The following is a 24,766-nucleotide window of genomic DNA, read 5'->3' as shown; positions in this document are numbered from 1 at the left end:
TGCCTGGTTTCCTCGACTTCACCCCATGTGCCTCATCCCATTGCTAGTATTTGGCTCTGAGTCCTTGCACTGTAATAAATCTTAGCTGTAAGGCTGACCATCCGCCAGTTCCCCTCAGTACCCCTCACAAATCCCTGAGCCACTGGGGGCGGCCTTGAGGACCCCCAGCATATCTGACATCCCAAAACTGGGAAAATTTTTTTTTTTTTTTTTTTTTTTTTTGAGACAGAGTCTCGCTCTGTCGCCCAGGCTGGAGTGCAGTGGCCGGATCTCAGCTCACTGCAAGCTCCGCCTCCCGGGTTCACGCCATTCTCCTGCCTCAGCCTCCCGAGTAGCTGGGACTACAGGCGCCCACCACCTCGCCCGGCTATTTTTTTGTATTTTTTTAGCAGAGACGGGGTTTCACCGTGTTAGCCAGGATGGTCTCGATCTCCTGACCTCGTGATCCACCCGTCTCGGCCTCCCAAAGTGCTGGGATTACAGGCTTGAGCCACCGCGCCCGGCCAAAACTGGGAAATTTTTAATGCATTTTCATAAGAGTGGATGGAAGCTTTGTGTTTTAATGATCTGCAAAGCCCAAAAAGCCCATTTTGCTTTTCAAAGGTATGATTTTCGTAAGTTTGCACTTCCACCAAATGGGATCATAGGAAAGAGAAAAAAATGTAATAGCTTTCTGTGTGCGTGTGGTGGGGGGCGTGGTTTCTTTGTAGAGATGAGGTCTCATTATGTTGCCCAGGCTGGTCTGGAACTCTTGGACTCCAGTAATCCTCCTGCCTCAGCCTCCCAAAGCACTGGGATTAAAGTTGAGAGCCACCACCCCTGGCCGATAGCTTTGCGTTTTGTTAATGACGAAAGTAAATGAAATTCTATCAGTTTCTCGATGTTAAGTACTGCAGAGATTAATATGATTTATCATCTCATTGTACCTCCTGTTCCCAGCTTCCTTCCCATGATACAAATGAAGAAAGTTAAGCACAGGGAAAACAGAATCTTAACCTAAACTCCCGTATCTCGATGTAAACATAGTAATTTAATCTCTCAGTTTTGAAGGCCTGTTATCTGCCATCTCTTTTACTTAGCTCTGTCAAAAGTTGTTTTTTTTTTTTTTTTTAGACAGAGCTTCACTCTTGTTGCCCAGGCTGGAGAAATGGCGCGATCTCGGCTCATGGCAACAGCAACCTCTGCCTCCCAGGTTCAAGCGATTTTCCTGCCTCAGACTTCCGAGTAGCTGGGATTGCAGGCATGTGCCACCACGCCCAGCTCACTTTTTGTATTTTTAGTAGAGATGGGGTTTCTCCATATTGCCCGGCCCATCAAAAGTTTTTAAACTGAGAACTCTACAAGACAATAATAGGCTGGGTGCCATGGCTCATGCCTGTAAACACAGCACTTCGGGAGGCCAAAGTGGAAAGATTGCTTGAGCTCAGGAGTTCGAGGCCAATGTGGGCAACACAAGGAGACCTTGTCTCTACTAAAAATTTTTTTTAATTAGCAAGGCATGGTGGTGCATGCCTGGAGTCCCAGCTACTGGGGAGGCTGAGGTGGGAGGATAACTTAAGCCCAGACAGACTTTTTTTTTTTTTTTTGAAACGGAGTCTCGCTCTGTCCCCCAGGCTGGAGTGCAGTGGCGCCATCTCAGCTCACTGCAAGCTCCGCCCCCTGGGTTCACGCCATTCTCCTGCCTCAGCCTCCCGAGTAGCTGGGACTACAGGCACCCGCCACCGTGCCCGGCTAATTTTTTGTATTTTTAGTAAAGACGGGGTTTCACAGCGTTAGCCAGGATGGTCTCGATCTCCTGACCTCGTGATCCGCCCGTCTCGGCCTCCCAAAGTGCTGACAGACGTTTGAGACAGCAGTGAGCTATGACTGTGCCCCTCCCACTCCAGCCTAGGTGACAGGATGTGACCCTTGTCTCTCAATCAATAAATGACAAGTATAATTAGCTAATTTTACAAATATGGCATCGAATTTTACAAACAGGGTTCAAAAAGCTACATGTTTCACATAACATGACATTCTGGAAAAGGCAAAGATACAGGTAGCTAAAGCAGATTCCTGGTTGGGGTGAAAGGTTGAGTACAAATGGGCAACCCAAGAGTATGTGGGGAGTGACAGAATGTTCTCTATTTTGGTGGTGTAAATATGCATTTATGAAAACTCAAAGAAATATGCTTAGTCTTACTGCGTGTATATTAAAAATAATAATAACAAACCGCTTTCACTTACTAGGAGAAAATGTAAACCCTCCTGAACTTTAATTGAAAACGTGCAACGTAGGGCCGGGCACGGTGGCTCAAGCCTGTAATCCCAGCATTTTGGGAGGCCGAGACGGGCGGATCACGAGGTCAGGAGATCGAGACCATCCTGGCTAACATGGTGAAACCCCGTCTCTACTAAAAAATACAAAAAATTAGCCGGGCGAGGCGGCGGGCGCCTGTAGTCCCAGCTACTCGGGAGGCTGAGGCAGGAGAATGGCGTGAACCCAGGAGGCGGAGCTTGCAGTGAGCTGAGATCCGGCCACTGCACTCCAGCCTGGGCGACAGAGTGAGACTCCGTCTCAAAAAGAAAAAAAAAAAAAAAAGAAAACGTGCAACGTGGTTGGGCAGTGGATCACGTCTGTAATCCCAGCACTTTGGGAGGCCGAGGCGGGCGGATCACCTGAGGTCAGGAGTTCAAGACCAGCCTGACCAATATGGGGAAACCCCGTCTCTACAAAAAATAAATACAAAAAATTAGCCAGGAGTGGTGGCAGGTGCCTGTAATCCCAGCTACTCGGGAGGCTGAGGCAGGGGAATCGCTTGAACCCGAAAGACGGAGGTTGCGGTGAGCCGAGATAGCGCCACTGCACTCCAGCCTGGGCAACAACAACGAAACTCCGTCTCAAAAAAAAAAAAAAAAAAAAAAAGAAAAAGAAAGAAAGAAAGAAAAGAAAAGAAAACGTGCAACGTTTCTTTTACCACCTTTGGATATTTAGGAAGCACTGAAGGTCTGAGGAAGGAGGACTCATGCCCCAAACTTGCCTGTACTGACGTTAGGAAATGCCCTTGCGGGCCGCACCTGCCAAGAGCGCTTCTGTGAGAGTTGAGTTTATTCAGGTCCCCAGGGTCAGATCTCTGGAGATGCTGTGGTTTTGAAACCTAAAGGCGCATTCCAGTTCTCCCAAAGGGGACTCTACCTAGTGGGGGGTCCTAATTCTCAGGCATCAGCTGAGGACTTGGCTTGAGGCCAGTTTCAACTCTCAACTCCCGTAACAACCCAGTTCCACGACTTCTTCTCCATAAGCCTCATTAAAGACTCGCACCTGCACCCTCTCGGGAGCACAGTCGCAGCCGCGAGGAGAAAGCGCCGGAAAAAGAGTGGCTGGGTCCATGTTCCACGGCCACCCGCCGACCACGGCCACAGGCACCCCACAGCCTTGTAGCCACCTCGGCGCCCCAGGACAACCGCAACCACCAACCTCAAAGGCGCCCCACCATAGCCAGCGCAGATGCACCCACGCCCACCCTAGGTTCCCCCGACCCACTGCTTCTCTGTCCCCGACATCTGCAGGCGCACCCACACCCACCCTCGGTCCCCCCACACCGGCAGGCGCACCCGAATGCACTGCCTCTCGGTCCCCCACACCCACCGGCGCACCCACACCCACCCTCACCAGCAAGCCCACCCGCACCCACCACCCCTCGGTCCATCACACCCACAGGCCCACCCGCACCCACTGTCCCTCGGTCCCTCACACCCACAGGCGCACCCGCACCCACTGTCCCTCGGTCCCTCACACCCACAGGCGCACCCGCACCCACCGCCCCTCCGTCCCTCACACCCACAGGCCCACCCGCACCCATTGCCCCTCGGTCCCTCACGCCCACAGGCCCACCTGCACCCACCGCCCCTCGGTCCCTCACACCCACAGGCGCACCCGCACCCATTGCCCCTCCGTTTCGCAATCACCGAGGCCGGAGGCAGTGCCTGCACCTGCACAGCCGCACCAGACCCGGAAGCTCACCGCACCAGGCGCGCAGTTCCAGCCAGACTACCGCGCCGGCGAGGCCCCTGCCCCGGAGGCTTGTGGGAAATGGCCACCTCAAACGGAGGCTGCGCAGACGCTCAAAACCCCGTCCGCCAGGCTCCTCCCGGCATGCAGCGCGCTCTGCCGCTTAACCTCGTGCCGCGGGGTCCCCTGGGATTACGGAAGCCGCGGGCGAAGCTCCCTACTTCTGCGAGGGCCGCTGCTGTGGTTTTTCCAAGCGACAGAGAAGGGGACTCAGAGACAGGGCGAGGCGGGAGATTATGGACACCCTGAACCCCTACCCCGCGTTGCAGTAGCTTGCGGTCATCTTCTGGGTCTGAGGAGTGGCATCTCTGTGGCGGGGCCCCCACCCATGATGGACGATGCTCTGGGTATGGAGGTGACAGATGGCAGAGATTGTAGAGGGACCAGGGGGGCGCTGTGGGGCTGAAGAGTGGGGGGCGATGATTTGTGGGTGTGTCCGTGTCTCTGGATGTGTCCATCCTTTAGTCCCCAGAACAAATGTTGTGATTTTTGTCGGCCATGGGGGCGACTCCTGCGTGTCTGGGAGGACTCGCTTGTCCGTGGCGGTCCCTGTGCCTGGAGTGCAGTGACTCCCAAGTGTCAGTGGTCTCAGTGCACAGCTGTGGTTTTCTGCCTCTCTGTATTCCTAGTATGAAATAACCAAAATAGAAAATAGGGCCGGGCGCGGTGGCTCACGCCTCTAATTCCAACACTTTGGGAGGCTGAGGCGGGCGGATCACGAGGTCAGGAAATCGAGACCATCTTGGCCAACATGGTGAAACCCCATGTCTACTAAAAATACAAAAATTAGCTGGGCGTGGTGGCGTACACCTATAATCTCAGCTACTCAGGAGGCTGAGGCAGGAGAATCACTTGAAGCCAGGAGGTGGAGATTGCAGTGAGCCAAGATCTTGCCACTGCACTCCAGCCTAGGTGAAGCAGCAAGACTCCATCTCAAAAAAAAAAAAAAAAAAAAAAAAAAGAAAAGAAAAAAGGAAAAGAGAAAATAGAGGCCAAGCACGCTGGCTCATGCCTGTTATCCCAGCACTTTGGGAGGCCAAGGTGGGTGGATCCCTTTAGCTCAGGAGTTCGAGACCACCCTGGGCAACATGGTGAAACTCTTTTTTTTTTTTTTTTAATAATTAAAAAGAAGACCAGACATGGTGGCTCATGCCTGTAATCCCAGCACTTTGGGAGGCCGAGCCAGGTGGATTGCTTGAGGTCAGAAGTTTGAGACCAGCTTGGCCAACATGGCAAAACCCCATCTCTACTAAAAATACAAAAAATTAGCTGGGTGTGGTGGTGCACTCCTGTAATTTCAGCTACTCAGGAGGCTGAGGCAGGAGAATCGCTTGAACCCAGGAAGTGGAGGTTGCAGTGAGCCGAGATTGTGCCATTGCATTCCAGCCTGAGCAACAGAGCGAGACTTTGTCTCAAACATAAATAAATAAATAGGCCAGGTGTGGTGACTCACACCTGTAATCCCAGCACTTTGGGAGGCTGAAGTGGGCAGGTCACTTGAAGTCAGGAGTTCGAGACCAGCCTGGCCAACATGGTGAAACCCTGTCTCTACTAAAAATACAAAATTGGCTGGGTGTGGTGGCTCATGCCTGAAGTCCCAGCTACTTGGGGGGCTGAGGCAGGAGAATGGCTTGAATCCAGGAGGCAGAGGTTGCAGTGAGCCAAAATTGCACCATTGTAGTCCAGCCTGGGTGACACAGCGAGACACTGTCTCAAAAAAATAAATAGATAAATACAAATACAGAAAAGCCAGGTGTGGTGGTGTGTACCTGTAGTCCCAGCTCCTTAGGAGGCTGAGGCAGGAAAATCACTTGAACCCGGGAAGCAGAGCTTGCAGTGAGCCAAGATCACCCCATTGCACTCCAGCCTGGGCAACAGAATGAGACTCAGTATCAAAAAGGAAAAGAAAGGGTGGGTGCGGTGGCTCATGTCTATAATCCCAGCACTTTTGGAGGCCAAGGCAGGTGGATCGCCTGAGGTCGGGAGCTCAAGACCAGCCTGAGCAACATGGTGAAACCCCGTCTCTACTAAAAATACAAAAAAAAATTAGCCAGGTGTGGTGGCACACACCTGTAATCCCAGCTACTTGGGAGGCTGAGGCAGGAAAATCGCTTGAACCCAGGAGATGGAGGTTGCAGTGAGCTGAGATCGTGCCATTGCACTCTAGCCTGGGTAACAAGAGCAAAAACTGTCTCAAGAGAAAAAAAAGAAATAAATAAAATGGAGGCTCAGTGGTCATGCCGCCACTCAACATCAACAATGCAATGCATTCTTGGCTGCAACATTAAAACTGTCAGAGTGGAGTGAGGAAACAGGTTACGATTAAGGAACAAGATGCTTACTACAGAAATCATGTAACTAGGCCTGGCGCGGTGGCTCAAGCCTGTAATCCCAGCACTTTGGGAGGCCGAGACAGGCGGATCACGAGGTCAGGAGATCGAGACCATCCTGGCTAACACAATGAAACCCCGTCTCTACTAAAAATACAAAAAAATTAGCCGGGCGAGGTGGCGGGCGCCTGTAGTCCCAGCTACTCGGGAGGCTGAGGCAGGAGAATGGCGTAAACCCAGGAGGCGGAGCTTGCAGTGAGCCGAGATAGCGCCACTGCACTCCAGCCTGGGCGACAGAGCGAGACTCCGTCTCAAAAAAAAAAAAAAAAAGAAATCATGTAACTATGAGAAGAGTTGGAGATAAAGGGGTTCACAGGAAGAGAGGAGATCACTAAATGCAATAGCCTGGAATGGCCTGATGAAAACCAGAGGGATGGCCGGGTGCGGTAGCTCAAGCCTGTAATCCCAGCACTTTGGGAGGCCGAGACGGGCGGATCACCAGGTCAGGAGATCAAGACCATCCTGGCTGACACGGTGAAACCCCGTCTTTACTAAAAAATACAAAAAACTAGCCGGGCGAGGTGGCGGGCGCCTGTAGTCCCAGCTACTCGGGAGGCTGAGGCAGGAGAATGGCGTGAACCCGGGAGGCGGAGCTTGCAGTGAGCTGAGATCCGGCCACTGCACTCCAGCCTGGGCGACAGAGCGAGACTCCGTCTCAAAAAAAAAAAAAAAAAAAAAAAAAAAAAAAAGAAAACCAGAGGGGGATGGTGAAATCCAAGGATCTCTGTGTACGTGAATCCTAAGGAGGGTCCCTGGTGGGGATGCTTGTGGAAAAGTCTATGGAGTGTGCTAAGAGGAAACTAAAGTCCAATGTCATGTTGGCTTTGGGAGCTGTTCTAGACTGGCAGAGCCAGGTCAGAAAAAATGTATTGTAGCTGGGCGCGGTGGCTCACGCCTGTAATCCCAGCACTTCCGGAGGCCAAGGTGGGCGGATCACGAGGTCAAGAGATGGAGACCATTCTGGCTAACATGGTGAAACCCGTCTCTACTAAAAAAAAAAAAGAAAAAGAAAAAAAATTAGCTGGGTGTGGTGGTGGGCGACTGTAGTCCCAGCTACTCAGGAGGCTGAAGTGGGGTAATTGTTTGAACCCAAGAGGTGGGGGTTGCAGTGAGCCGAGATCGCGCTGCTGCACTCCAACCTGGGTGACAGAGCGAGACTCCATCTCAAAAAAAAAAAAAATGTCTTGCAACATAGGTCCATAAGGTTGCCACATATTTGTTTCTGGGTAGGCTGTTAGAACTGAGAATAATGCCTTCTTCGCTTTACTTTTCAAAACTGATGTGCCTTCACCTTCTCATGAACTTTAACTCAGAACCATAAACAGAAGGGACTCTGGGATATCTAGTTTCCAACCTTATTAGGGCTGACAGTACAATCAAGTAGAACAAGCTATACACTAACTTTCATCTTCATGTCAAAAGGTCTTTCCTCTTAATGCAGTTTGTCCAATTTCCAACCAAGATCAAGGACAGTGAGCAAGAAAATAGAGCTGGGTGCGGTTGCTCACACCTGTAATTCAAAATATGACCAGAAACCAGTTAAAAATGATGTCTGTCAAGAGTCTTCTATAAGGACTAATGTATCTGCGTTACACGCAAGTGGTATCCACAAGGAACAAACAAATGTGGAAGACCCATCTTTAAATAATAAAGACTGAAGGACACTCGGCATGGAGACTCATGCCTGTAATCCCAGCACTTTGAGAGGCCAAGGCAAGAGGACTGCTTGAGCCCAGGAGTTCAATACTAGCTTGGGCAACATAGCAAGACGCTATCGCTATAAAATAAAACTTTTAATTAAAAAAATATCATTGAAGGGAAAGGTAGAGTGACAGCAAATTCCAGTACCTGCAATAGTGGACTAGAAAAGAAATAACAGTCTCATGATCACACACTGGAAATTTAACGGAAAGTGGAAATCAGGCCAGGCACGGTGGCTCACATCTGTAATCCCAGCACTTTGGGAAGCTAAGGCGGGCAGATCACCTGATGTTAGGAGTTCGAGACCAGCCTGGCCAACATGGCAAAACCTCCGTATCTACTAAAAATACAAAAATTAGCTGGACATGATGGCATGTGCTTGTAGTCCCAGCTACTTGGGAGGCTGAGGCAGGAGAATTGCTTGAACCAGGGAGGTGGAGGTTGCTGTGAGCCAAGATCGTTCCTCTGCACTCCAGCCTGGGCAACACAGCAAGACTCTTATCTCAAAAAAAAAAAAAAAAGGAATCAAAAACATTTCATCTAAACTCACACCAAGTTGTGCATGAAAACAAAAAAACAATCACCCCCAGGTCCAAAAGACATTGCAATGGAAATGAGACCAATTTTATATAACTATAATTACTTAAAGTCCTAACTGACAAAATATACATAGTATAGCTGAAAGCGTACAAAACAGGATATTAAGTTTACATCACAAACATAAACGAGAAATTTATACACAAGGAATCACTATTAAGGCTGAGGCATGTAAAGGCAATACCATAATAATCATAATTAAGAGATTTCTCTCCTACTCGGAGTTTTCAGGTACAAAATAAGTGCTATCCCAGAAGGTCTTCCTACATGCCCTACATAAATAAGGTTTCTTGCCAGTGTTTTCTCGCATTTACAACAAGGTTTTAGGGTTGAACACTCCCCCAGGTCCACTGTATTCGTGGATTCACGCTACAGCATGTGTTCTCACGTGTGCTTGCAGCGACGCGAGATACCTGAAGGTTTTCCCACACTGCTTGCACTCATACGGTCTCTCTCCAGTGTGTGTTCTCACGTGCACACGAAGGGACGAGGAACAACTGTAGGCTTTCCCACATTCAGGACATTCGTAGGGTTTGACTCCACTGTGTGATCTCACATGCTTTTGAAAGTACTGAGCGTGGCTGAAGGCTTTCCCACATTGATTACATTCGTACGGTTTCTCTCCGCTGTGGGTTCGCACGTGCTCTCGAAGGGAGGAGTGACAGCTGAAGGCTTTCTCACAATGCTTACACTCAAAGGGCTTCTCTCCAGTGTGCGTCCTCACGTGGATTCGAAGGGAGGAGGAAAAACTGTAGGCTTTCCCACACTCCTTACATTCATAGGGCTTCACCCCGCTGTGTGTTTTCACATGTCTTCTAAAGTAAGTGGGACATCCGAAGGCCTTCCCACACTGCTTGCACACATAGGGCTTCTCTCCGGTGTGCATTCTCACGTGTGCTCGCAGAGAGGAGGGGTACCGGAAGGCTTTGCCGCATTCCTTACATTCATAGGGTTTCTCGCCACTGTGCGTTCTCCCGTGTTCTCGAAGAGATGAGTAACAAGTGAACGCTTTTCCGCAATGTTTACACTGACAGGGTTTCTCTCCAGTGTGCGTCCTCACATGATCTCTAAAGGAGGAGTAACAGCTGAATGATTTTCCACAATGCTTACATTCATATGGTTTCTCTCCAGTGTGTGTTCTGACATGTTCTCGAAAGTATGAGGGACAGCTGAAGGCTTTCCCACACTCCTTACACTCATAGGGTTTCTCCCCTGTGTGAGTTCTTAAATGCCGTGTAAGGTAGGAATAATACATAAAGGTCTTCCCACATACTTTACATGCATGGGTTTTCTGCTCATGGTGACTATTCACATGTCCCCTGAAAGAGGAGGGACAAGCGAAAGCTTTTCCACATTTCTTACATTCATAAGACTTTTTACTGCTTAGACTTTTCACATATCTCGCAGATGCTCTCCCTGAGTCCTGGCCATTACAGGGTTTCTCTACAGTCTGCGTTTTCATAGGAGGGCTTTGGCAGGAGAGGCAGCTGCAGGCCTGCCCACATTCCTTACACAGTCTCTGTCTGGTGTGAGATCTCTGCTGATTCTCGGAGGCTTTGCCACACTTAGCGCACTCAGAGGGCTGAGCTTCGGTAGGGTAACTCTTGTGCACAGGAAGGTTCGCAGTCTGGCTCCGGGTCTCTCCACATTGATGACCTTCGTTACTTTCACAGAGGCTCCCCAATTGACTTCTGTTCAAAATGGGAAGCACACTACTAGTCATTAATGATTATAAGTGATTAACTGATAAATGGTTTTTAGTGATTATTTTGATTATATATTTTCCAATTTCACTGAATGGGTCTATTTTCAGCACTGTCTGCCTGGTTTCTATGGAGAACAAGCTTAATGCTCCAGCTGAAGGTTCAACTGCAGCCATAAATTTCACAGTGTTTCTTTTTTCCTTTCTTTTTTTTTTTTTTTTTTTTTTTTTTTTGAGACAGAGTCTCACTCTGTCGCCTAGGCTGGAGTGCAGTGGCGCCACCTTGGCTCACTGCAAACTCCACCTCCCGGGTTCACGCCATTCTCCTGCCTCAGCCTCCCGAGTAGCTGGGACTACAGGCGCCCGCCAACACGCCTGGCTAATTTTTTGTATTTTAGTAGAGACGAGGTTTCACCATGTTAGCCAGGATGGTCTCCATCTCCTGACCTCGTCATCTGCCCGCTTCAGCCTCCCAAAGTGCAGGGATTACAGGCGTGAGCCACCGCGCCTGGCCTTTTTCTTTCTTTTTTTTTTGAGATGGAGTTTTGCTCTTGTTGCCCAGGCTGGAGTGCAATGGCACAATCTTGGCTCACCACAACCTCCACCTCCTGGGTTCAAGTGATACTCCTGCCTCAGCCTCCCAAGTGGCTGGGATTACAGGCATGCACTGGCTAATTCTTTTTTGTATTTTTCTTTTTTTTTTTTTTTTAAGTAGAGATGGGGTTTCCCCATGTTGGTCAGGCTGGTCTCAAACTCCTGACCTCAGGTGATCCACCTGCCTTGGCCTCCCAAAGTGCTGGGATTATAGGCGTGAGCCACTGTGCCCCGCCCACAGTGTTTCTTATAGATGAGGTTTCCTGATATTGTTTCCAACTGTTTCAGACAAGTGACATCGACATCACATTTCTGAAAATACTCTCTTAGGTAAAGTCTCGGCCAGGTACGGTGGATCACACCTGTAATCCAAGCACTTTGGGAGGCTGAGACAGGTGGACTGCTGAGTCCAGGAGTTTGATACCAGCCTGGGCAACATGGTGAAACTCTGTCTCTACAAAAACACAAAAATTAGCCAGGTGTGGTGGTGTGTGCCTGTGGTCCCAGCTACTTGGGAGGATGAGATGGGAGGACTGCTTGAGCCCAGGAGGCGAAGGTTGCAGTGAGCCAAGATCTGTGCCACTGCACTTCAGCCTGGGTGACAGAGTGAGACCCCATCTCAAAAATAAATTAAAAAATAAAATAAAAAAATGAATAAAAGTAATTATTAAAATATATTTTTAAAAAGTGAAAATAAAGAAAAAGAAAAAAAAGTCTCTGTGCGTCTACAATTGCGTAGCTGGTTTATACTTTTTTTTTTTTTTTTTTTTTTGAGATGGAGCTTTGCTCTTGTCGCCCAGGCTGGAGTGCAATGGCGCAATCTCGGCTTACCACAACCTCCGCCTCCCAGGTTCAAGTGATTCTCCTGCCTCAATCTCCTCAGTAGCTGGGATTATAGGCATGGGCCACCACGCCCAGCTAATTTTTTGTATTTTTAGTAGAGACGGGGTTTCTCTATGTTGGCCAGGCTGATTTCGAACTATTGACCTCAGGTGATCCGGCCGCCTCAGCCTCCCAAAGTGCTGGGATTACAGGCGTGAGCCCTCTAGCCTGGCCAATACTTTTCGTTTAATTGCAAGTTAGTTTGACACTCTGCGGAGAGGCCCATCCCTCTGGTTCTCTGGTTGTGAGCCACTCACCTCAAATGCCTCTCTGGGATTTGGTGCTGATCTCCAGTGTTATCAAATCTCCAATTTTCTCCAAAAATAGACCAGTAATCACTTGTGAACTTTACAATTTCTTCATCATTGAATATTCCATTCCCCAGAACGTCCCTCTGAGAACTTGATCCACTGGTTCTAACATAAATGCAACAATCTGCAACAATCAATTACACAATTTCTTAGGGGAAATATGTTGGGATAAAGAAAAGAAAATAGACCACATATGGATTTCTTTTCATATACTAATCCAAAAATGTAACCACAGTTTATAAGGAAGAATAGACATGCTATCAAAGTGAGACTCTGATGACCTCATCTATTTGAGAATTTGGCAATAATAAAAAACAGATGAGCCGGGTGCAGTGGCTCATGCCTGTAACCCCAAAGCACTGGGGGGCCAAGGTAGGAGAATTGCTTGAGCCCAGGAGTTCAAGAGGAGCCTGGGCGACGTAGGAAAATAAGGAGACCTCATCTCTGAACAACAACAAAAAATTTAAATTAGCCACGCGTGGTGTTAGTGTTGTGTGCCTATAATCCCAGCTCCTTGGGAGGCCAAGGAGGGAGGATCACTTGAGCCCAGGAAGTCAAAGCTGCAGTAGGCCATGATCGCACCACGGCACTGCAGCCTGGGTGACAGAGTGAGATCCTGTCTCAAAAAAAGAATAGTGCCGGGCGCAGAGGCTCATGCCTATAATCCCAGCACTTTGGGAGGCCGAACCGGGTGGATCACCTGAGGTCAGGAGTTCGATACCAGCCTGACCAATATGGTTAAACCCCGTCTCTACTAAAAATACAAAAAATTAGCCGGGCGTGGTGGTGTACACCTGTAATCCCAGCTACTTGGGAGGCTGAGGCAGAAGAATCACTTGTACCTGGGAGGTGGGGGGTTGCAATGAGCCGAGGTTGCGCCATTGCACTCCAGCCTGGGCAATGGGCAATAAGAGTAAAACTCTGTCTCAAAAAAAAAGAAGAGATGAACATGGCAGCCTGTTTACTAAGAAACAGAATAGTTCCAAAGAGATGGAGACTGATGTTAAGTAAAATACTATGAGAAAAACAAAGTACGAAGTTGGTGGGTAAAATGCACATGGACAAATGCTCCTTTTATACGACGAAATACAGAGGCTTTCCCCAGCGAAGGAGGACGGTGTGGGAGGATGGAGGAAAAGCCACACAGGGCAGCTGAGAGAGGACACACCTCCTCCTTCTCAGAGAAGGGTTTGTGTTTCTAACCCACACTGCCAAACAGAACCTTCTTATCCAGAACCCACTCTGTATCCAGAACCCACTCTGCCCGAGGGCTGCTTACTGCTCTCCTGGTGCTCACAGGCACAGGGTCCTTACAGGAGTCCTTCCTCTCCGCTGTGCCCGGCTGCCCTCAGGTGTGAGCGCCGCCCACTCCTTGAGAATCACATGATGAGGAAGGATTGTGAAAGGCAACAAATGTTCCCCGAAACAGGCCAACGCTTTGACCTCCCAGACCACCGATGATGACTGAGTGTGAGTTTTAACTGCAGCAAAATTACCATGTCAAACATGGATTACTCACCGTGTCACTTTGATTTACTTTATCACAGTGTACTTTGATTTTCCAAGTACAGTTACTCTGTGTGGTGAACCACAAAGCTGCCTCCATTGCCCCAACGTGACACAGAATACTCTGCTCACACTTATAAAACGTGGGCAGCCAAAAGACTGGTGATCAAGAAAACCTAAATATCAATAATACACAAAACTTTGTTTTCAGGGAGAAGCGTTTTGACTCCCATGTTCCATGGGGGTTGGGATCATGTCTATCTCTTTTCCAACATATTTCAATTTCTGAGCTCAAATAAAAAGAAAAACAAGGTATCTTTGCTCTCCAGGGACGCAGGGAAGGAATGATGCCAGTCTTACCTAAGGAGGCCAGGTTCCTGCAGGTCTCCAGCATCACATCTCTGTACAGGCTCCTCTGAGCATGATCCAGCAACGCCCACTCTTCTGGGGTGAAGTTCACAGCCACTTCCTCAAAGACCACGGAGTCCTAAAACATTCCACACATCCCACTTCAGCAAGGCACCATCCTCCCCCATGTGCGCAGGAAGAGGGGTGAGGCCGGCAGCCTGGGGAACTGAGCCACACAGAGCTTATGTTCTTGTGAGAGGAGACAGACAATATGAAAAGGTACGGTACGCTCAATGCTGTGAGTACCTTCCCAACAGGAAGCAAGGCGCGATGACGGCCTCTGCGGGAGACTTACGAGGAATTACTGAGAAATGGCAGATCTCAGATCTGCAGGGCAGAGGAAACACTAAAAAATGTGAAAACATCATTAAGCTAAGGCTGGTGGCTTATGCCTGTAATCCCAGTACTTTGAGAGGCTGAGGTGGGAGGATTGCTTAGGGCCAGGAGTTGGAGACCAGCCTGGGCTACATAGCGAGGTCCTGTCTCTACAAAACCAATAAAATATGATAAATTAACCAGCCATGGTGGCACACACCTGTGGTCCCAGCTACGTAGGAGGGTGAGGAGGGATGATCGCTTGAGCCTAGGGGTTCAAGGCTGCAGTGAACTATGACTGTGCCACTGCACTCCAGCCTGGACAACAGAGTAAGACCCAATCTCAAAAAAATAAAATAAGACCGAGGCAGGCAGATCACGAGGTCAGGAGGTCGAGACCATCTTGGCTAACATGGTGAAACCCTGTCTCTAATAAAAATACAAAAAAAAAAAAAAAAATTAGCTGGGTGTAGTGGCAGGCGCCTATAGTCCCAGCTACTCGGGAAGCTGAGGCAGGAGAATGGTGTGAACCTGGGAGGCAGAGCTTGCAGTGAGCCCAGATCACACCACTGCATTCCAGGCTGGGCGACAGAGCGAGACTCAGTCTCAAAAAAAAAAAAAAAGAAAGAAAAGAGACTATATCCTTATAATTTAGGATACTGGCCAGGTGTGGTGGTTCACGCCTGTAGTTCCAGCACTTTGGGAGGCTGAGGCAGGCAGATGACTTGAGCTCAGGAGTTCGAGACCAGCCTAGGCAACATGGTAAAACCCTGTCTCTCTCACACACACACACACACACACACAAAGCTAAAAGAACTTAGGATATTGGCCTGAACTGGAGGGAGAAGCCTACCATTATGTATCATTTCTAATGGGATGTCAAGGCCTGGCTGTCATTACACACTGTTCACTTTAGGATGTGTCAGCTGATTCTGTAATTGTCTTACAAAAGTTTTCTACATGTGTTCTATTCTACAATAAAATGCTATCAGCAGCTGGGCTTGGTGGCTCATGCCTACAATCCCAGAACTTTGGGAGACTGAGGTGGGAGGACTGTTTGAGCCCAGAAGTTCGAGACCAACCTGGACAATATGGTGAAACCCTATCTCTACAAAAAATACAAAAATTAGCCAGGCATGGTGGTGTGCACCTGGAGTCCCAGCTACTCGGGAGGCTGAGGTGGAGGGAGGATCATTTGAGCCCAGGAGGTTGAGGCTGCAGTGAGCCAAGATGTTGCCACTACTGCACTCCAGCGTGGGTGACACAGTGATACCCTATCTCAAAAAAAAAAAAAAAAAAAAAAAAAAAAGGCTGGACGAGGTGGCTCACACCTGTAATCCCAGCACTTTGGGAGGCCGAGGCCGGCAGATCACCTGAGGTCAGGAGTTCAAGACCAGCCTGGCCAACATGATGAAACCCCATCTCTACTAAAAATACAAAAGTTAGCTGGGCGCGGTGGCTCACACTTGTAATCCCAGCACTTTGGGAGGCCAAGGCGGGTGAATCACCTGAGGTCAGGAGTTCAAGACCAGCCTGTCCAACATGATGAAACTCCATCTCTACTAAAAATACAAAAAAAAATTAACCGGGCATGGTGGTGGATGCCTGTAATCCCAGCTACCTGGGAGGCTGAGGCAGGAGAATCGCTTTAACCTGGGAGGCAGAGGTTGCAGTGAGCCGAGATTGCGCCACTACACTCCAGCCTGGGCAACAAAAGCAAAACTCCGTCTCAAAAAAAAAAAAAAAATTAGCCGGGCATGGTGGCGGGCACCTGTAGTTCCAGCTACTCAGGAGGCTGAGGCAGGAGAATCACTTAAACCCGGGAGGCGGAGCTTGCAGTGAGCCGAGATGGCACCACTGCACTCCAGCCTGGGCAACAGAATGAGATTCGGTCTCAAAACAAACAAACAAAAATGGTATGAACTCATAATTCACATTAAAGGAAAACTGCCAAGTCATCTTCATAGATGCCCCAAACAAGCGGTTTATTCTATCCACCATCCAGCCGTATCCAAAAATCTGAGAAGTATCAGGTGGGAATCTGCATCGCAAAGCGGTGTTCATCCACAGACATACGAATGGCATGAAGCACACTGGTCCCACCTCAGGTGCCACACCCGCTTCAACCAAAGTCCCTTAACCTGGGGTCTGAATACAAACGCAGCTGAGGCTGGGCACAGTGGCTCATGCCTGTAACCCCAGCCCTGTGGGAGGCTGAGGCAGGTGGATCACTTGAGGTCAGGAGCTCAAGACCAGCCTGGCCAACGTGGTGAAAGCCCGTTGTTAGGGACAAACTGCCTCAAAAAAGCTTCTTGGCGCTGCCCACCCCTCCCCCAGATGCTCTGCAACTCTTCTCTGTATCCACCCTTCCCTCAAGCCTCTTTACATTTCTTTTTCTTTTTTTTTTTTGAGACGGAGTCTTGCTCTGTCGCCCAGGCTGGAGTGCAGTGGCTGGATCTCAGCTCACTGCAAGCTCCGCCTCCCGGGTTTACGCCATTCTCCTGCCTCAGCCTCCTGAGTAGCTGGGACTACAGGCTCCCGCCACCTCGCCCGGCTTATTTTTTGTATTTTTAGTAGAGACAAGGTTTCACCGTGGTCTCGATCTCCTGACTTCGTGATCTGCCCGCCTCGGCCTCCCAAAGTGCTGGGATTACAGGCGTGAGCCACCGCGCCCAGCGCCTCTTTACATTTCTAAGCCCTTATCTAGGCACCACAGCGAAGCCAGTGAAGCTTCTCACCGCAGTGAAGACTTCTCACTGATCAGACCTTGCTGCGATAAGCAAACCCCAATTACGAACCATCCAGACCGCTCAGGGGGAGGTCATGGGAAGCATAAACAAACTTTACCTACACCCTCCCGTAATAAATGCCACAAGGTAATATGGGGCAAAAGTAACCAGCAAACAACTCCAGGGTCTCTGTCCCCCATAGAAACCCCTCATTTTGTAAGCTCTGGCTTGCCTCCTCTGTCTGTAGTGGAGCAGCCAGTAGGTTCAATAAACTTCCTTGCCTGACCTTGGGTCTCTCTCTCATCCTTTCTCTCTGTTAACCTTATACCCGTCTCTACTAAAAATACAAAAATCAGCCGGGCATGGTGGCACGCCTGTAATCTCAGCTACTCTGGAGACTGAGGCAGGAGAATCGCTTGAACCCAGGAGGCGGAGGTTGCAGTGAGCCGAGATCAAGCCACTGCACTCCAGCCTGGGAGACAGAGCGAGACTGTCTCAAAAAATAAAAATAAGAACACAGTCAAATCACCACTTTCAGCCCGTGTTAAAGGACAATGGGGTGAGTGCTGGATTCTAAAAGACTAATCTAGAAGGTTTTTTATCCCACAACGGGTCCCGTGCAGAAAACAGGTATCAGTTCACGATTATCCTCATGATAAATTGCTCGTCAATCCCCTAATCGGAATTGCCGCTTCTCTGTACTCTGGCTCTCAGTACTGTGGGCCGCATTTTACAGAATGTGCGTCCATCTGATGCGCAGATACTAACAGGAGACGGAGCAGGGTCACACATTGTCACAAACTCTGCACCCTGCCTAAGTCGGTGCTAGTTTCATGAATGTTTTCAATCCACACCTTCGCCCACCTCACAATAAGGCGTGGGGCTGTGTGTGCGCCTTTCCCCTCGTCCTAATGGAAGAAGCAACGTTTTCCAAGTTTGAGAGTTTTCCACAGGAGCCTTCTCAGGCTAAGCCACAGAATTACACCAGGCAGTGGCAGAAGGCAAAGAACACATCTGAGACACTACTGACTGCCCTCACTAAGGACAAGAAAAAAAGACAAAAAGTATTTATTCTTTTTTTTTTTTTTTTTTGAGACAGGGTCTAGCTCTGTTGCCCAGGCTGGAGTGCAGTGACGCAATCTCAGCTCACTGCAACGTCCGCCTCCTGGGTTCAAGCGATTCTCCTGTCTCAGCCTCCCAAGTAGCTGGGATTACAGGCGCGCAACACCACGCCCGGCTAATTTTTGTATTTTTAGTAGAGGTTTCACCATGTCGGTCAGGGTGGTCTTGAACTTCTGACCTTGTGATCTGCCCACCTCAGCCTCCCAAAGTGCTGGGGTTACAGGTGTGAGCCACCACGCCCGGCTCTTTTTTTTTTTTTTCCCCTGAGACAGGGTCTAGCTCTGTTGCCCAGGCTGGAGTGCGGTGGTGCAGCCTCAAACTTGTGGGCTCAAGCGATTCTCCTCCCCGAGCCTCTCAAGTGGCTGGAACCACAGGTGCGCATCCCCAGCCTCATTATTTTACATTTATTAAAACCTGGGGCTGAAATAGGAACAATCCTAGTGCTGAGCGGCACACAGACGAGGCTGTTCGCAGCCGTCAGGTGACAATGTTGAACTGACTTCAGTTCTGTGCGCCTGGAAACCAGCAAAGGGGAACCCCATCCTGCTGTGCTCTGGAATTTTACAGCCAGGACCCTCCCTTCCCATACGACTTAGGTAATTAACCTGGGCTTCAGACCCTCCGAATAGTCTCAGAAAATCCTAGTGCTGAGCGGCACACAGACGAGGCTGTTCGCAGCCGTCAGGTGACAATGTTGAACTGACTTCAGTTCTGTGCGCCTGGAAACCAGCAAAGGGGAACCCCATCCTGCTGTGCTCTGGAATTGGGCACAGCCAGGACCCTCCCTTCCCATACGACTTAGGTAAGATTAACGCAGATGACAAGGCCAGATTCAGACCCTCCGAAGTCCCATTCTTTGTCTCAGAAATGATTCGCTAGGTTAGGAGCGGTGGCTCAAGCCTGTAATCCCAGCACTTTGGGAGGCCGAGACGGGCGGATCACGAGGTCAGGAGATCGAGACCATCCTGGCTAACATGGTGAAACCCCGTCTCTACTAAAAATACAAAAAAACTAGCCGGGCGAGGTGGCGGGCACCTGTAGTCCCAGCTACTCGGGAGGCTGAGGCAGGAGAATGCCGTAAACCCGGGAGGCGGAGCTTGCAGTGAGCTGAGATCCGGCCACTGCACTCTAGCCTGGGTGACAGAGCGAGACTCCGTCTCAAAAAAAAAAAAAAAAGAATTAGCTGGGTGTAGTGGGGCATGCCTGTAGTCCCAGCTACTCAGGAGGCTGAGGCAGGAGGCCTGCTTGAGTCCAGAAGGTTGAAGCTGCAATGAGCCATGATCGCACCACTGCATTCCAGCCTGGGCAACAGAGTGAGACCTGACTAAAAGAAAGAAAGAAAAGAAAAACTTTTTTTTTAGCAAACTCTTTCTTTTTTTTCAGATGGAGTCTCGCTCTGTGGCCCAGGCTGGAGTGCAGTGGTGTGATCATGGCTCACTGCAACCTCCACCTCCCGGGTTCAAGCAATTCTCCCTGCCTCAGCCTGCCGAGCAGCTGGGATTACAGGCACACGCTACCATGCCAGCTAATTTTTGTATTTTTAAGTAGAGATGGGATTTCACCATGTTAGCCAGGCTGGTCTTGAACTCCCGACCTCAAGTGACCCACGCGCCTCAGCCTCTCAAAGTGCTGGGAGTATAGGCATGAGTCACTGCGCCAGGCCTAGCCAACTCTTCAGATGCCTGCATACTTGATGGTCACAGAGCTCTCCCCCTGCAGCTGTCTCCCTGTGCCTATGGCATTAGTCTCCCAGCCCAATCATCAACTCTCCCCATGTCCCTGTTGCTTATACCCCCACCCCACTGCAATAGAACCCTAAGCCTCTGGCATTACTCCCCTTCCCCTAATCCAACTAACCCTTCTCCCTATTGCAACAGCCCCTTCTCCCCCTCCCCCAATACCTTGCAATAATCCTTTTTCATAAAAGTTTCCTTACTATGTTTGGGTTGACACAGGCTTAACCACAGCATCCCGTTTCTTCCCCAAACTTTACTCAGCCTTCTGTCCTCTCCACAGGTCCCTGAACTTTGAGTGGCCGCCCTGAGTCTGAGCAAGCAATAAGTGTGGAGCCCCCTCATCACCTCCCCTGAGCGAGCTGACCACGAGGAGGTACATTTACTGTCAACCCCCTTTCTGCTTGTCCCCTAAAAAGTTCCTCCAAACCCTTTCTTGTTTATGAAAGTAAAGCCTTTTTCTGGTTCATTTTGGGAGCGGGCAGGTTTCTGAGGCCGGGCTTATTCCTATTTTTCTCTCTCCTTCTCTAGCCAGGAGATAGATATATGTGTGTGTGTATATGTATATATATGTGTGTGTGTATATATATTTGTGTGTGTATATTATATATTTTATATTATATATTTTATATATATATATTTGGTTTTGGTTTTTGAGACGGAGTCTCGCTCTGTCGCCAGGCTGGAGTGCAGTAGCGGGATCTCGGCTCACAGCAAGCTCCACCTCCCCGGTTCACGACATTCTCCTGCCTTAGTCTCCCGAGTAGCTGGGACTGCAGGCGCCCGCCACCACGTCCGGCTAACTTTTGTATTTTTAGTACAGACGGGGTTTCGCCATGTTAGCCAGGCTGGTCTGGAACTCCTGACCTCAGGTGATCCACCCGCCTCGGCCTCCCAAAGTGCTGGGATTACAGGTGTGAGCCATTGCACCCGGCCCAGGATTTTATTTTTGTTTGACAGGCTCCAGGCCAGGGCACCACCTCCTCCTTGGCAGACCTTCCCAAACTGACCGCCAAGCCCCTGACGGCCCCTGCCCTCTCCTCAAACTCTCCCCAAGCCCCTGACTGCCTCTACTGTCCCCCCAAACTGCCCTCAAGCCCCTGACCGCCTCTACTGCCCCCCAAAGTGCCCGAGCCCCTGACCGCTTCTGCTGTCCCCTCGAGCTGCTCCCAATCTCCCGACTGCAACTACTGTCCCCCTAAACTGCCGAGACCCTGATCACCTCTGTTCCCCAAAACTGCCCCCTTCAAACCCATGACCGCCTCTACTGCCCCCCCAAACTGCCCCCGACTTCCCGACCGCTGCTATTGGCCCCCTAATCTGCCCTTGAGCCTGACTCCCCTCTACTGAGCTCCCAAACTGCCGCCGAGCCCCTGACCAAGTCTGTTCCCGCAAACTGCCCCTCTCCTCCTCCACTCTCCCAAAACGGCCCTTGAGTCCCTGACCGCCTCTACTGTCCCCGCAAACTGCCCCAGCGCCCCTTAAACCTCTACCGTCCCCGCAAACTGCCCCAGCGCCCCTTAAACCTCTACCGTCCCCGCAAACTGCCCCAGCGCCCCTTAAACCTCTACTGTCCCCGCAAACTGCCCCAAGCCCCTTAAACCTCTACCGTCCCCGCAAACTGCCCCAGCGCCCCTTAAACCTCTACTGTCCCCGCAAACTGCCCCAAGCCCCTTAAACCTCTACCGTCCCCGCAAACTGCCCCAGCGCCCCTTAAACCTACTACCCCGTCCCCCAGCGCCCCTTAAACCTCTACCGTCCCAAACTGCCCCGCAAACAGCGCCCCCTTAAACCTCTACTGTCCCCGCAAACTGCCCCAAGCCCCTGACCACCTCTGCTGTCCCCGCAAGCTCCCCCCAAACTCCTGACCTCTACTGTCCCCAGAAACTACCCCTCGAGTCCCTGATCCCCTGCTGGCTCCCCAGACTGCCCCCAGCCCTACCGGTCGGCCGCTGTGACCGCGTTCCCGGGGCCCAGGCGCCCGTCCTGCGCCGCCCCGCGCGTCCCTCAGCTTCCTACGGCCGCGAACTCGGGCGGACGCCGGTTCCTGCCGCCCCACCTCGCCCTGGGCCCGGGCTCGGCTCGCGCCCCGCACTCACCATGTCCCGCCCGCTCCTGGGCTCTCCGGGGCGAGCGCCCCGCGGTCCAGCGGCCAGCGCAGGTGAGTACCACAGGCCACCTGAGCCGCTCGGGGGAAGGCGGGGAAGCGCACAGGGCAGACGGGAACTGGGCTTTCCGTCCCCAGGGCCTGATTGGACAGATCTCGGGAAGTCGCGACTCTGATTGGACAATACTGTCAACTCCGCACCCCTGATTGGAGAGTTCCCCAGTCCGTCCCCCTAGCGCCTTTGATTGGGCAGGGCTCCACTTCGGCTTAACGTCTCTGATTGGACAGTTCCCTGGGCCCCGCCCCTGCCTGTCCTGATTGGATAGTTCTCCCCTGAGTGACGGGGGCGTCGAGAACACGCGTGGCTGACCCTCCAGCCGGGGACACGCGGATCTGGGCGAACTCACTCCAGTCCGGGGAGGGCGCGGCGTCCTCCTCCCTGACTGCGCGGGAACTCCAGACTCAGTTTCCCCTCGGAGCGGCCTCTCGTGCGAGGAGGAGGGGAAGGGCGAGGAGTCCCGTGGGGCGGAGTCCTGCGTGGGGACGGGACCCGCATGTGTGACGTCACCGTGCTGTCCCGCGTGGGTGCGGACGCCTGGGGTCCAGAGATCTGGAGATCCGGAGACCAGGCGCCGAGGCCCCAGGAGGCCGGACCCCACCAGGCGCGCCTTGTGTTTTTTAAAATTCTCGGCTGGGCGCATTTGCTCACCCCTGTAATCCCAGCAGCGTGAGAGGCGGAGACAGGCGGATCACTAGAGGTCAGGAGTTCAAGACCAGCTTGACCAACATGGCGAAAACCACTTCTCTACTAAAAATACAAAAATTAGTCGGGAACGGTCGCGGGCGCCTGTATTCCCAGCTACTCGGGAGGCTGAGGCAGAAGAATCGCTTGAACCCAGGAGGCGGAGATTGCAATGAGCCGAGATCAGGACACTGCACTCCAACCTGGGCAACAGACTCTATCTCAAAATGAAAGAAAGAAAGAAAACTCTCAAGTGTACACTTGGCCTTGGGGGAGCGGACACTTTTAGGTCCGAGTTTGGGTGTGTTCCTAGATAATTTTTAGAAACCCTGTCTCTACTAAAAATAAAAAATTAGCCAGGTGTGATGGCACATATCTGTAATCCCATCTACTCGGGAGGCTGAGGCAGAAGAACTGCTTGAACCCAGGAGGCAGAGGTTGCGGTGAGCCAAGATCATGACATTCATTGCACTCCAGCCTGGGCGACAAGAGCGAAACTGAGTCTCAAAAAAAAAAACAAAAAAAATAAAGCAGCCCTCCCACAAATAGAACCAGGGAATGTCATTAAGAGAGGGTTCTCACATTTATATGCTTAATAACAAAAAAGACTCTACAAAAACCACAGACTTAAACAAAAAACACTTTTACAGAGACACTCACTGGTGTGACCCTTGTTACTGATCTTTGCAGACAAGGATAATTATTTCTGAACAATGACGTAATCCTCACTTTTTTTTTTTTTTTTTTTTTTTTTCCTTTATAAACCTTTGTCCCAGTCTGGGCAACATGGCAAAACCCCATATATACAAAAAATACAAAAATAAGCTGGGAATAAAGGTGTGTGCGCCTGTGGTCCCAGTGACTTGGTAGGTTGAAGTGGGAGGATCTCTGGAGCCCGCCGGGGTGGAGGCTGCAGTGAGCTGTGATCTCACCATTGTACTCCAGCCTGGGCAACAGAGACCCTGTCTCAAAAAAACAAAACAACAAAAACAACCTTTTTCTTCCTTTACCTCCCTGAATAAGCACATAGATTGCTATGCCACGCATATTCTCATTGCAATGCACTGTTACCATCGTTTTTAGACAGCCTGTTATTTAGATTGACACAGTAAAAACATGAATTATGACAATTATGTTCATACATAAAATGGCAGACGATATAGAGTTTATACTTCCACTCTCTCAAGCTAGAAGGTCTTCTCGGAGATGAGCAGTCGTGTTTCAGGCTTTAGGTATTGTGGCACAACTGAATAAAAGTATTTAGAATTTTCACATCCAGTTCAAATTTACTTAAGCTTCTATGATTATTTTCTCAAATGAGTTAAAATAAGAATTCAATTGCCATAGGAACAGTACAGCCTTTTACTTTAAAAAATTCTCTAGGGCCACGCCCGGTGGCTCATGCCGATAATCCAAGCACTTTGGGAGGCCGAGGTAGGTGGATCACCTGAGGTCAGGAGTTCGAGACCAGCCTGGCCAACATGGCAAAACCTCATCTCTAATAAAAATACAAAAATTACCTGGGCGTGTGCACCTGTAATCCCACCTACTCAGGAGGCTGAGGCAGGAGAATCACTTGAGCCCAGGAGGCGGGGATTGCAGTGAGCAGAGATCAGGCCACTGCACTCCAGCCTGGATGATAGAGACTCCGTCTTAAAAAAAAAAAAAAAAAAAAAAAAAAAAAAGCCATTTGAACAACACGTTTTGTTTCCCCCAACTTTACTACTTTTTAAAAGTACCATGGTGGCCAGGCGCGGTGGCTCATGCCTGTAATCTCAGCACTTCGGGAGGCCAAGGCGGGTGGATCACGAGGTCAGGAGATGGAGATCATCCTGGCTAACACGGTGAAACCCCATCTCTACTAAAAGTACAAAAA

The 24,766-nt window shown here is 50.3% G+C and overlaps 2 protein-coding genes across 2 annotated transcripts in view; one reads left to right on the top strand and one right to left on the bottom strand.

The window, feature by feature from the left end:
• Nucleotides 1-24,766, top strand: part of NCLN (nicalin) — a 353,563-nt gene that overhangs the window by 62,260 nt on the left and 266,537 nt on the right. The window lies entirely within an intron of this gene.
• ZNF77 (zinc finger protein 77) lies at nt 8,822-22,276 on the bottom strand. The gene is made up of 4 exons (XM_050770559.1): nt 22,141-22,276; nt 14,095-14,221; nt 12,175-12,352; nt 8,822-10,430 (listed from the first exon to the last, which is right to left on the bottom strand). Exons 1-4 carry the CDS (start codon nt 22,141-22,143, stop codon nt 9,104-9,106), a joined length of 1,635 nt encoding a protein of 544 aa, XP_050626516.1. The 5' UTR covers nt 22,144-22,276; the 3' UTR covers nt 8,822-9,103.

The sequence above is a fragment of the Macaca thibetana genome, chromosome 19, assembly GCF_024542745.1.
Source record: "Macaca thibetana thibetana isolate TM-01 chromosome 19, ASM2454274v1, whole genome shotgun sequence".
NCBI lineage: Eukaryota > Metazoa > Chordata > Mammalia > Primates > Cercopithecidae > Macaca > Macaca thibetana.
This window is presented reverse-complemented; position numbering and strand designations above follow the sequence as displayed.